Source organism: Nicotiana tabacum, chromosome 16 (genome assembly GCF_000715075.1).
Source record: "Nicotiana tabacum cultivar K326 chromosome 16, ASM71507v2, whole genome shotgun sequence".
Classification (NCBI taxonomy): Eukaryota; Viridiplantae; Streptophyta; class Magnoliopsida; order Solanales; family Solanaceae; genus Nicotiana; species Nicotiana tabacum.
In genome coordinates this window covers 4,815,769-4,828,645 of record NC_134095.1, presented here as the reverse complement: position 1 = coordinate 4,828,645, position 12,877 = coordinate 4,815,769, and the positions used below count along the sequence as shown (strand labels likewise).

At 32.3% G+C, this 12,877-nt stretch overlaps 1 protein-coding gene, 2 non-coding genes and 1 pseudogene across 3 annotated transcripts; 3 read left to right on the top strand and 1 right to left on the bottom strand.

The window, feature by feature from the left end:
• Nucleotides 1-398: 398 nt before the first annotated feature.
• Nucleotides 399-1,564, bottom strand: LOC107790342 (uncharacterized). The gene has a single exon (XM_016612261.2). The coding sequence runs from the start codon at nucleotides 1,386-1,388 to the stop codon at nucleotides 516-518; it is 873 nt and encodes a 290-aa protein (XP_016467747.1). The 5' UTR covers nucleotides 1,389-1,564; the 3' UTR covers nucleotides 399-515.
• Nucleotides 1,565-6,246: 4,682 nt separating this feature from the next.
• On the top strand, nucleotides 6,247-9,200 carry LOC107790341 (uncharacterized; annotated as a pseudogene).
• Nucleotides 9,201-11,239: 2,039 nt separating this feature from the next.
• Nucleotides 11,240-11,318, top strand: LOC142170845 (small nucleolar RNA R16). The gene has a single exon (XR_012700458.1). It is a non-coding gene; the product is annotated as a small nucleolar RNA R16 (small nucleolar RNA).
• A 101-nt stretch (nucleotides 11,319-11,419) lies between these two features.
• Nucleotides 11,420-11,508, top strand: LOC142170846 (small nucleolar RNA R16). Its single transcript, XR_012700459.1, has one exon. It is a non-coding gene; the product is annotated as a small nucleolar RNA R16 (small nucleolar RNA).
• Nucleotides 11,509-12,877: the final 1,369 nt, after the last annotated feature.

The window sequence follows — 12,877 nt, the reverse complement described above, 5'->3', positions numbered from 1 at the left end:
AATATCTACTAGAATATTTTCTTTTATATCCTATGTTTAAACTTAAAACTGGCTGTTATAATCCTGTCAAGGGTGCTCGACCTCAACCTCGGTCCTTGATGACTCTTCGGCTTCAGCCCTTGTTGACTCTTCGACCATGGTCTTCATAGTTGATTAGATCGCCTCGACCCTTGGCGGCCTGGGATACTTTACCGACGCCGTTTTGACTTATATTCTAGAGATAGATTTTGACCCATATAGTATTCTCGTCATTATTATCTCAATAAGAGACAGCTCGCAGGTGATGGAAAGGTTCTTTGGCAAAATAAAAATAAAACTGGATAATAATCAATAATCATTGTATATAACATGAGTCATAATATAACTATTAAAAAAAATAGCAAAGCACAATAGCCAGATTACACGACCATACGAAAAATTATGATTAAACAAATGAAAAAATAACATGTGATGTGATTCTCCTTATGTAATTTTAGGAAGTTGAACTTGAAACCAACATGATGCTATATTATTGTTCATTGAAATCTTCTAAGTTTTAAATCCACAGACTTTGAAGATTTACCAAACAACTCCTCCCAAATCTCAGTGAAAGCTTCAACAATAATTGCATGATGTTGTCTTGAATTAAGACTCAGAAAACAAAGCAAAAGCTGTTCCAAATCCGCTGCTTCAAACATCTGTTTCTCCACTATCATTTCCTGCATTGAATTCTTGAAATCTTCATAAGGATCTGCTGATTTTTTCACTATTGCAAAACTCTCATTCACTTTCCCATCAGCCATACATGGCATCAGTTTCTCTATAACAGATGCTTTTGTTGTAGTAATCTTCTGATAATCAGAATCCTTAAAACTATTCGAAATGTAACGTTTGATCCTCCTTACTTTCGCGTTGTTATTCTTTTTCCTCCTTCTGGTTCCGGTTAAAGGGTCTATAGGATAATCAACGTCAAATGAAGATTCAAAACTTGGAGAAGAAATAAAGCTTTCAGTTTCATCATTAGGCTTCTCATTACTACATTCACTGTTGAAACTGAACCAGCCACTATCAGTAGAGGCAAAACTCATATTATTCAACCTACTATTTGTTGACTCATTTATTCTACTATTCTCCTTTTTCATGATCATGTTATTGTCATGATCAGAATAATCAGAAATCGGCGAATTATATGTTTTTTGTGTCAAGTTGTGATCTTTTCTGAATTGTTTAAGAGAAGGGTGATATGGGGTTGAAGGGGGTACTGGAATAGGTGAAATATCAAGATTATAGGCAGGGGAAATTTTGTATAGTGAAGTTGGCATTGGATTTTTTGGCAAATAAGAAGTTTTTTTGGATCGACAAAAGCTAAAAGAAGGTATAGAAAGCTTGAGTTTGAAACGCTTTCTCATTCTAAAAAGTTCTGAAAAATTGCGAGTAAATGTCTGAACCAAAATATGTTATTGCTATGGACGCCTGTACAATTACAGACGGAATGTTCACTACCGATTAACTCTATGAGTTTGGAGTTCAAGAATATGGTGTTGTTTTATATGAGAAAATTGACGAGGAGGAGAAATGGCCGGCTTTTGATCAGCTGACAGTAGGCTAATCTTTTAATAAAAGTAATTTCCCCCCCTAATATCAGGAGAATTATGACTGACTAAATCTGAGTGAGGTAATGACATTCAGATGTGAAAGCTACATATAAATTCCCTTGAGATAATCCTAGATATAGAGGAAATGGTCCCAAGTAGTTTTTTATGTAATGTTAATTCTTGATGTATGACATCAAAGGTTTTTATCTCTCTTTTGTATTTATCTTTCGTGATACAGTCAAACCTCTCTATAACAACCTCGTTTGTTCCAGATTTTATTAGTTATTATAGCGAAGTGTTACTATAGAGAACATAAATTATAACTTAACATGGAAATTGGTTGCAAAAAACACTTGGTTTTTATAGTGAATGGTTGTTATATAGTGATGTTGTTATAGAGAGGTCTGACTGTAATTTGGATTCAACTGCCATGGCGTTGCATTCTACGGTCAAATCTCTCTATAACAATCTCGTTTGTTCAAGATTTTTTTGGTTATTATAGCGAAGTGCTGCTATATATAAAGAACATATATTATAACTTAGCATGAAAATTAATTCCAAAAAAAACTTGGCTTTTAAAATGAATGATTGTTATATACGTAATGCTGTTATAGAAATGTCTAACTATATTATTTAACTGCCCATGATATTTTTTTTCATGCTTTTAATTATTTCAAATGTTTACCCGCTTTTTTGTATGACAAAAGTCATTCTGTAGGAAAATAATTTTCATGAGGAAGCCATTTATTGGTGTTTAGTTACCACCAGAAATATTTTCCTTCGTCGCGACTAAGGAGGAAAATGAGTGGCTATAAGTCATTTTCTTTACAATTATCTTAGCTTTTGACCTTATATTACTTGTTCCAATTAACACTACGACATTATTATTAATTTTTAGGAGTTTTTAATCAAAAAATTCTTCAATTTGCTAATATTATTATTAATTTTTAAGAAGTATGTATTTTTTCGAGAAATATATTTTACCGACACATAAACACCAAAAAACATTTGCAAACAAAAGTGGCTTTCGTCGTACCAAACCCACTCTTAATTTAATGATTTTAGATTTTTCCTTAATATCAAATGCCAAAAAAAAAATAAAAAAAAATGAAGCAAACTTTGTCAACTATTGCCAGCAAGCTCCAGAATTTATATCAGTATATTTTTCTTGGTTAATTTTTATTTTTGATATAAAAGGTTGTTAGTTAGTTATCCAAAAAAGGAGTTTACGTAGAAAAATCATCCTGCTATTTTTGCTAAACAAATGCTGAAAATGTATCCAGCTGTGAGTTGAAGAATTCCTTGCTGTCCAAATACCATAAAGATAGTCCTATTAATGAGAATAATTTTTTTTCTTTTTTCCCCGAATATAAAAAAGGAATGACAATGATAAAAGTTGCAAAAAGTCGATATTGACTTAAGGTTATTAGCAGAAAAGAAAAAGAAAAAAAGATTTAAGGTTGTTTTGATTTGGTCATATTGTCTTCTTTATTCCATCCTTATTCCTGTGTCACTATTTGTTCGGCATTTTTCTCTAATTAACATTATGTGCTTTTTGTATATACTAATCTTTGATCACGTGTGTTGCATGTGAGTATCATATGTTAAAAGTATAAAGTTCTAATACGGGAGGATATTTTTTTAGTTTTGTAGTTATTTGCAAATATTATTTTAATTATAATATCTTTTCATAAAAGATCTATAAAAATAATATAGGACAATTATAAAAATAATATAGGAGATCGTTAGGGTAATTTTCTTTTATTCAAACAAGTTAGTTAAGAAAGACAAAACTCTCTCTATCTCTCAGCCTTATTTAGAGTCCGTTTGGATTGGCTTAAAAAATGGCTTTTTAGTAGAAATAGCTTTTAAGCCAAAAAGCAATGCCCAACTTATTGTTTTTAGCTTGTTAAGTAGTTTTTAGCTTATTTTAAGTATTTTTTAACTGTCAAATACTGAAAAAAGCTACTCCCTTCGGTCCAAAATAAGTGATTTTTTGTTTTTTTCCACACATTAAGAAATTTACCTTTTAACATTAATTAGCAATGAAATTGACCATATTAACCTTTACTATCTCTTCACATAAATATTCCTAACACATACTCCAACATTAATTACTCCAAGGGCAATGTAGGAAAAAAATAATTAATTCATTCTTGAAATCTGGAAAATCACTTATTTTGGACCACAAGAAAAAAACCAAAAAATTATTTATTTTGGACAAAAGGAAGTAAAAACAACTTAAAAGCTGATTTGACCAGCTTAAAAGCCAATTCAAATACCCTAGTTGACTGGCTAAATTAAGCGTGCACACACACACAAAAAAGAGAGAGAGAGAAAGAGATGATAGATAGATGGCTAAAAATTGTGGCAACCACATTGCATTTATAAATGGCCTCAAACTTATGTTTCTTTTTTGTCCATTTTCATCTTTTTTTCCTAAATGTAGATTGTCCTGTACAATCAGTACATATAATTATTTGTGCAGTCAAACTATTCATATTAATAAAAAATATGCAATAATACGACCTATATGAGCAACACACATAAGGAGAAAGAATCTTGCTTTGAGACAAAAATATACCAAGTCCTGAATAACTAAAAAAGAATGAGTAGATATCCAATAGTTCATTCTTAATTATGGTTTAGTATGACATAGGCTAAATTCTTTCAAATACACATTTGTTTGGATGTCATAAGTCAATTAGTTCTACATCATATCACTATATACTATATTTCTTCTAGCAAATTAAATAAATTGACTAAACTATTTGTTATCGGCTCCATATCAAGGCTCGAAAGCTGTAGTTAAGGATGAAGAAATTATTAATTCCCTATAACCCTTGTTGATATAAACTATTTGTTATCAAACACATTACTAACTCTAGTTTCCAATTTCATGTTTTGTCCTCAACCAAATTATTCCAAATTTCAAAAGAACTTTCGTCGAGTAAAACTTAAAGAATTCTGATAACAAACATAAAACCTGAGCTCTGAGTTCATTCCCATCTGAAAATCCCATATTACTCTTATAAACACTAATTGTGCACTTATTATTTTTTTTTAAAAAGATCTGGAAAATATTTCCCGACTTAGCAAGCACAAATGTCAAAACTTCTTTGAGGCCATAGCTTATAGCATATTATCATCTTAGCGCACGTCTTTGATGATACACAACTTTCAGCTCCTTGATTATACATGTACCATATGGTGTCTCTCTATCAAGAGGACGAAGACGCAACCGCAACAAAAGTAACAATATATTTAGGGAGAGCTTTGATGTCTCTCTATCAAGAGGACGAAGACGCAACTGCAACTGCAACTGCAACTGCAACAAAAGTAGCAATATATTCAGGGAGAGCTTTGTGACAATTTGTATTTTGATTTGTACTTTCTCTTCTGAAAAGTTTCATGAATTCAGTTCATAATGTAATAAGTTGCACAATTAATTAATTAATTAGGAATACTAAAAGTTTCACAAACCCCAAAGGTGCCAGATACATTTATATTATTTAGTGCTTTTACATATTAATGTTGAAAAGATAATGTCTTTTTTAAAGAATCTAATTACGGTAGGAAGCAGGAGAGACTCTAGTAGCTTGAATGTCAGTTACCACGAAATGCTTATATTATATAATAGAAATAGGCTCACGGTCATCTGTAATGAATTGAGCAGCAATAGTTTTTCGAATATAATTGCTATACAATTTTGAATGTAGAATAATAAATAAAATACTCAAGTTTGCATAGACAATTTGGAAGAAGCCCAAAGGGCTTATTAAAAGCTGGTCATCTTAATGGGTCCGCATTCTAATTTAAATTTTTATTTATTTTTTCTTTTCATTGGAACGTATATTTACCTCTTTGTACATAAATATTGTTCGAATATTTTTTTAATTTAAGGGTAAAATCGTCACTCAATCTTTGATGGGTAAATTTGTAAATTAACTTTGACTTAAGGTGTTCACATTTATAATATAGTATGATGATATATAGAAAAATACCGTAATATTATCAAATACTCATAATTTTTGAAGTGCAATAAGTTCAGAACTTAGAACTTTAAAAGATGATTCTATCAAATTTAAATATTTGATCCGTCTTTGACAACAAGAGATTAAGAATAATTAAAATTAATTAAAGTCAGTATATGTTCTATTGTTTAGTACATCTTAATTTAAGCCATAGAAGCCCAAGAAACCTTTGGCCATGTTACTAACTCGCCTATTTATTGATTGAAAATTACGCGACATAGCAAACATATATAATATATTATTGTATTTATCATTCGCAACTATACTTTCAGAAATTACAATTTGTAGTTATATTTGAATTTTATAGCAAATCTATCTGTAGTACTGAAATAAGAGATCAATTATTTTAAACGGAAACAAGAGAGCGACAAGCTTTCACAACTCAATTAGTTAGAGTACCCGCTAAATAGTAAGCGGAGGTCTTGAGTTCGACTCGCAATGAATGGTAATTAGGCAACTATAATTACGTATGATAATTAGGCTCTAAACTATAATGGTTTATGAAAATTACTCTTATTAGTTTAGCATGTTTTAATTCGTCCATATTTATCCTACACGCCCATTTGATACCCTATCCATATTATAAAAATATTATTCCCGCCAAAATCATGCCCACACGATAGCAACTACCAAAAAAACCTACATTTCTCCTTTTCCTCTTTCCCAAATTTCTCTCAAAATCACATACTCCATTCAAACATTTCCAAATGAGAAAAAAATTATTGAAACCCCATTTTCTCAATTATTGCAAGAACGAAATGTTCCTACAATCTTCCTATTTCTCGTGTATAAATTTTTCTTATTTCTTTTTCTCATAAAAATTTGAAGGATAGTGTCACATTTTACACAATGAGGAAATTGTGTCCTAATTTGGAGAAGATGGTTTAGACACAGTTTTAGAGGTGCCAATTCCAGAAGAAATGTTTAGCAAAATGGGTAGTAATGCAGCCATAAGATGGAAAAATATGCGCAATCTTATGAAAGCTCATAAATTATCTGCTCAATCAAAGGCTGTTTCAAGCAATAATGATCAGTTTATATTCTTGTTGAAAATTGTTGGCTCTGCTCTTATTCCTTTTCAAGTTCAATTGGATCATGCCATTAGCTTGCCTGTTATGGATGGTTCCATTGTGAGTGCTCTATATTCATGCTAATGTTTAATTGGTTTTTATTTCAATCTATCGACAAAAATCAACCAATTATGCCTCAATTCGTCAAATAATAAAGGTCAAATCTAAGCATCTTATATAGGAATTCAGCATGATTTCGGAATGTAACACCTACTTTGGTGGACAAGGGGCGGACCCATGCGGAGGCTAGGGGTTCAATTGAATCTCTTTTGCTGAAAAATTATATTGGAAAAATAGGGTTAAAACAATTTTCTTGGTAATATATACTATATAATTTGGTGAATCTTGATGACTCTGGGGAAGATTCTAATGTAGTAGCAAAGGTGATTCGAAAATTGCTTCGGGCCGCACTAACTATCTTGCAAAAAAAAAAAAGAGCAGCCCGGTGCACTTAAATTCCTGCTATGTGCGGGGTCCGGGGAAGAGCCGGACCACAAAGGTCTATTGTATGCGACCTTACCCTGCATTTCTGCAGGAGGCTGTTTCTATGGCTCGAACCTATGACATCCTGGTCTTATGGCAGCAACTTTACTAGTTACGCCAAGGCTCCCTTTCAAATCCATGGAATTTTATGCTTTTCAATTATATGCCTTCTGATATTGTGGTAAACAGAAGGCTTTTACTGATAGATTTTGCTTAAATTTCTGAAACAACAAGCTAAAATCCTTTTGATTGTGATCAACAGAAGGCTTCTACTGCAAAATACATAGTACAACAATATCTAGCAGCTAGTGGAGGGCAAGTTGCATTAAATTCATTAAATAGCATGTATGCAGTGGGACAATTGCAGATGGCAACATCAGATATTCACCAAAGTGGTAACCATATGAATTCCAAAAGGACTTGTGAGGATGGAGGATTTGTTCTTTGGCAAAAGAACCCTGATTTGTGGTTTCTAGAATTGGTTGTTTCTGATTGCAAGGTCAGTGCAGGTAGTAATGGTATAGTAGCTTGGAGTCACTCTTCCAACAATTCTAATGCTTCAAAAGGTCCTCCAAGACCACCCCGGAGGTTCTTTCAGGTACCCCTTTTTCTCACGTGGCTTTAGAATTTAAGTTATATACACTGATGTGTAGTTTTACCTGTGAGAACACGTTCATTGCCGTTTTAGCAAGTTAATAGTTAATGTATATCATGGAGATTTACCTATAATCTATGTTGCTCGGGATCTTTCAAAAATGCCTCCACATCTGTAAGCATTTTTGGAGGATCTAAGCATCAAAACTCGTTAATTATCGTATAAGTGAGTTGATTGTATAAATACTTTTTAGACCGTTAGTGCATAGAAGTTAAACTCGAATTTTTGTGGTATAAAATTTTCTTTAGACATTCTTTTATCATTTGAAAGGGGGCTTGGCGTAACCGGTAAAGTTGCTGCCATGTGACCAGGAAGTCATGGGTTCAACCCGTTTCTGCAAGATAATGTTGCGTACAATAGACCCTTGTAATCCGGCCCTTCGTGGTCCCGGCACATTACGGGAGCTTAGTGCACTAGGCTGCCATTACACATTCTTTATCATCTTTCGGTGGCTAATGTAACATACTTCTTGTCTTTGATTTGCAAGTCACGCTCTTACCCTTTTGTTCTTTATGCAATCATCCAACAACTAGTTCTACTCAAGTGGAGTCTAAATGGTCACTTGTATAAATACTGCTCTTGTTCATGAAATTCTTCTTGATCAACAGGGATTAGACCCCAGATCAACAGCCAATTTATTCTTGAATGCTGTTTGTATTGGTGAAAAGAAAATTAAAGATGAAGAATGTTTTATACTAAAGCTTGAGACAAGCAAAGACATGATAAAGGCACAAAGTACAGCTAACACAGAAGTTGTTCATCACACTATATGGGGCTATTTTAGCCAACGCTCCGGACTTCTTATCCAATTTGAGGACACAAAACTAGTTAGATTGAAATCAGCTAAAGAAGATGATTGTGTTTTTTGGGAAACAAGTATGGAATCTATGTTGAAAGATTATCGGTATATTGAAGGTGTAAACATAGCACACAATGGGAAAACTACAGCAACAATTTATAGATATGGAAAGAACATAGATTATAGAGCAAAAGTTGAGGAAACATGGAAGATTGAAGAGATTGATTTTAATATAAGTGGTTTGTCAATGGATTGTTTTTTGCCTCCTGCTGATGTTAACAAGGAAAATGAAGAATGGGATCCTAGGATTGCTTTAGCTGACAATAGAGCTGTATCCTAAAAAAGGCAGTCCGATGCACAAGACGTCCCATGTTCGTACAAGGTTCGGGGAAGGGTCACACGTCAATAGGTGTGATGTAGACAGCCTATTCTAATGTTAGCGTTAGTGGCTACCAGCTAATGTGAAAATATTTGTAAATATTGATAGAATGTTACTTTCTTTTTTGATTATTTTTCTTTTTTAGTCTTGTGAAAGAATTTGAAGCCATATTTTTTAAATACTACTATTACTATTTAACCCAGACCTCACCTATGGGAATACACTGAATCGTTGCTGTTGTTACTATTACTATTTGAGATAGTGCTCATGGAGCTTAGATCAAAATGTAAAAGAGAACGAAGTAGTACATCCACATAATATTATTTGAAAAGAAAAAGATTTTTTCATAATATATATATTTCAAAGTTGAGAATGATAATTCGGATCCATAATCCGATCTAGTTCCTCTATCGATAAAACTTTTTACCATCCAACCTTTGGTACATTTTTAACACGACCATGCTCATCAGGGCAAAGCCACGCACGATTGCAACAAATGTCCATTGTAACAATACAATAAATATCTTTTAGCACGACGCCAGTAACATAAGGATTTGTGCGTTCTACGATGGCTTTAGCTTTCATGATCTCAACTCCTTTCAACTCCGGCCATTCATATTGATACCAACTTCCAAATTTTTTTTTGCACTGATTACCAGTGCAAGTGCATGGATCACAAGGAGGGTAAGGGATTTTGGATTGGATTATGACCACATAATGAGAAATAAATAGAAAGCCAAGAAGAAAAAGGGTTATATTAATTTTCTCCATGTTTAAGTTGTTTGTGATGTTATGCAAATGGAGGAGAAACTTCACATTTTATAGGGCCATAGGACAATGGTGATAGACATTTAATGTAGACATGATATAGATTACATTAAGATTCAATGTAATCTAATCAAGATTGTTGTAATAACAGTACAAATATAAGACTTAATGTAATCTGATCAAGATTGATGTATTAAATAATATATTTAATTCATTTACCTCATAGTGTCTTGTTTTTTCTGGTAAATCAAATTATCTTTAAGTATATTTTTCGAATAAAGAAGACGATTACAGAATTAAATTCGCTCTTTAATAAACTACTCGTTCCATACCTTACATGTCTTATATGTGTGAAACCTGGTCTTTTCCGCTTTTAGCCTCTTCCTCGAATACATAAATAGGTAGGCTGATTAAAAAATGATTTCCTCTTGCCAATAAACTTTCCCGAATTCTCGATAAATGTCATACATTCTTTCCCTATTCAACAGAAGTGAAATTTTAGAAAAGACAATTTTGATATAAAGAGGTCAACAAAAATTATATAGATAGAAACATATAACAATAACTTCGAAGAGTAAATTTGCTATTTGATTGCTTTAATTTATAATTTATCGTGAATTAAATGTCAAAGTAGTCATGCAGTGTTGATACATAGATGAACATGAAGTTACTACATGGAACTAACACCCAACTATAAACAAAAATAAGAATAATAACGTTGAAAATGATTAATATATCAAAATAAACATAATTAACTAGGATAGATGTATGAAAGATGCACTTTTTGGTTAGTGAATGTGATTAATTTCTACCGATCGGCCAATTTATATTTTGCCCATACTTGTTAATGTTCCGCTTAGACAAGTATATATGGAAATAATCACTTTTCAATAAGTATGCTTCTTTGTAGTTTTGTTACTAGTTTTGTCAAAAAGAGAGTAAAAAGTCTTAAATAATTTCATAGTACTATAATCCCACAAATTTTTCATAGTAAAAATAATCTTTTAAAATAGAAAAAATCCTTAACATCATATCAATTGAGATTAAAAACTACATGGGCAAAGAAGGATATTACTAAAAAATGGGTATTTTAGTAATTAAAAATTAAGGAGGAGTCACAATGTACTTTTGAAAAACCACAGGGGCAAAGAAGGATATTCGCTAGTTTTCTGGCCAAACGCCGCAACTCCAAAACCCTAAGCACAGTCCAAACTCTATTTAAGCAAGATTTTCTCCGTTATTTCTTAGAACATTAGCTTTTCTCCGTCAATTGAGTTTACAAAAAATAGTTATATATATGTATAATCTGTTTATTTATTTTTGTTTTTTAAAATACCATCGGATTTATCCTCTTCTTGTACTGAAAGATTTAAACGAGGAGATATAGCTGATGCTTAAACTGAAATCGCTGCCTTTTCCGATATAAAAAATTTTCGACTTTTTTCTTCTAATTTTTTTTATTTTTTAATGATTTTCCTATGGCATATGATGATATAACACAGTAAATACTGAATAATTTTGTTGATTATTTACTCCGCTTATTATCTGATGCTATTCTTCTTCTAAGAGATAGATCTAAAATGTATTTTTTTTTGTTTAATTTTTCTCTGTTTAGTTTTATTTTCTGCTTGATAAGTTTGCTTATAATTGCAGTAAAGGAGGCAAATGATGATAAACAAAAAACTTATACTACACACTGAAAATGAATGAAGACAAATAACTCTCAATTAATTTTCTGATGCCTCCTAATTATTATTTAGATTTGAAAATATTTACTAGTATTATTTATTAAATAAATTTATTTTGTTAGCTTATTGATGAGGAACAAGCAGACGGGCGGTCAGAACCTGATGCTGTGTTGAATGTCTGCACTACTTCCTTTCATGGAATTTCTCTGAAAGCTATAGCTAATGTTTTAATACAAATAAATTTAATTTGTGTTTTTTTATTTCAGTTTTGGTTGGAATTTCTGTTGTTTGTGTTATTTATATGCTGAATATGGTGTTGAAATTTTTTGGTTTCATCTGATTGCAGTGATGAACTTGCTCAAAATTATGTCTGGACTTATGATAAGTGTCCGTGATTATTTAATTGCAAATTCTGAGCAGATTTTTTGTTTCAGCTCTTTGGTTATTGTGCATCTTATTTGGCTTGTTTATTCATGGCTATATCTCATGTTTGGAATACAAACTTGGTACTAATACAAACTTCTTGGATAAAAAGAAAACTGAAATCACAAAATAAACGAATTGACAATCAGTATTTATACAAATTATGTCATGAATATAAATTTTTATCACTTTATAGTTCACTGGTTTTAGTAAAGCAGATGAACCACTAGATGCTTCAAATGGATCGCTGCAAGTATTTAAATTCTTTAAAGAAGCAGTTGTAGATTAACTGCGAAAAAAGATCATCTTCGGTGAAAATATATTATTTCCTCAAGTTCTGAAGCTTAATTTCGTACTTTATGTTTCGTATGACTTGTTCATAACTCTGGAAAAGGAGGAATTTAGTAGGTTGACAGACAAGTTAAATAGTTAAACCATAATACTCCTATTAATATGTTGGTTGAGATGTATTCACCTAAGGTCTAAAATATAGTTGAAAAATCTTAAAAGTTTGGATATAATTAGCTTGGCACCTCTAAGGATTTTCGCGGAATGAATAAAATTCTTCAACACTTGATTACAAATTGTCATAAGGTGAAAAGCAAATTGGAATTTTCACAAGACAAAAGTCGAGATAAGCAAGGACCGATTAGGATCCTACACAAAAATTCAAAAAAGAAAAATTCCAAGTGCCTAATTTTCTTCGGGAGTTGTGTCTTCATCATCGGAGTCCCCTCCACTCTTGGATCCACTCGCGCTCCCGGAATCATCATCAGAAGAGAGTAACGCTTTGGCTTCGGCCTCAAACTCTTTTGCATTCTCGATCTCGATAGCCAGGTTAAAGTCACGAGCATGAATCTCCTCGAGAGTCTCTCTTCGAGACTGGTACTTGGCATGCTCGGCCTCCCAGTATGATCGAGTCTGAGCGGTGTCAGCAACTTCCTTTGTTCAAGCTTGAGCAGCTTCAACATCAGCTCGGTAGACGGCCACGATCGCCTTCGCGT

What these genes read in the sequence shown, in the direction of transcription:
- LOC107790342 (XM_016612261.2), bottom strand. Translation starts at nt 1,388, where the DNA reads ATGAGAAAGCGTTTCAAACTCAAGCTTTCTATACCTTCTTTTAGCTTT.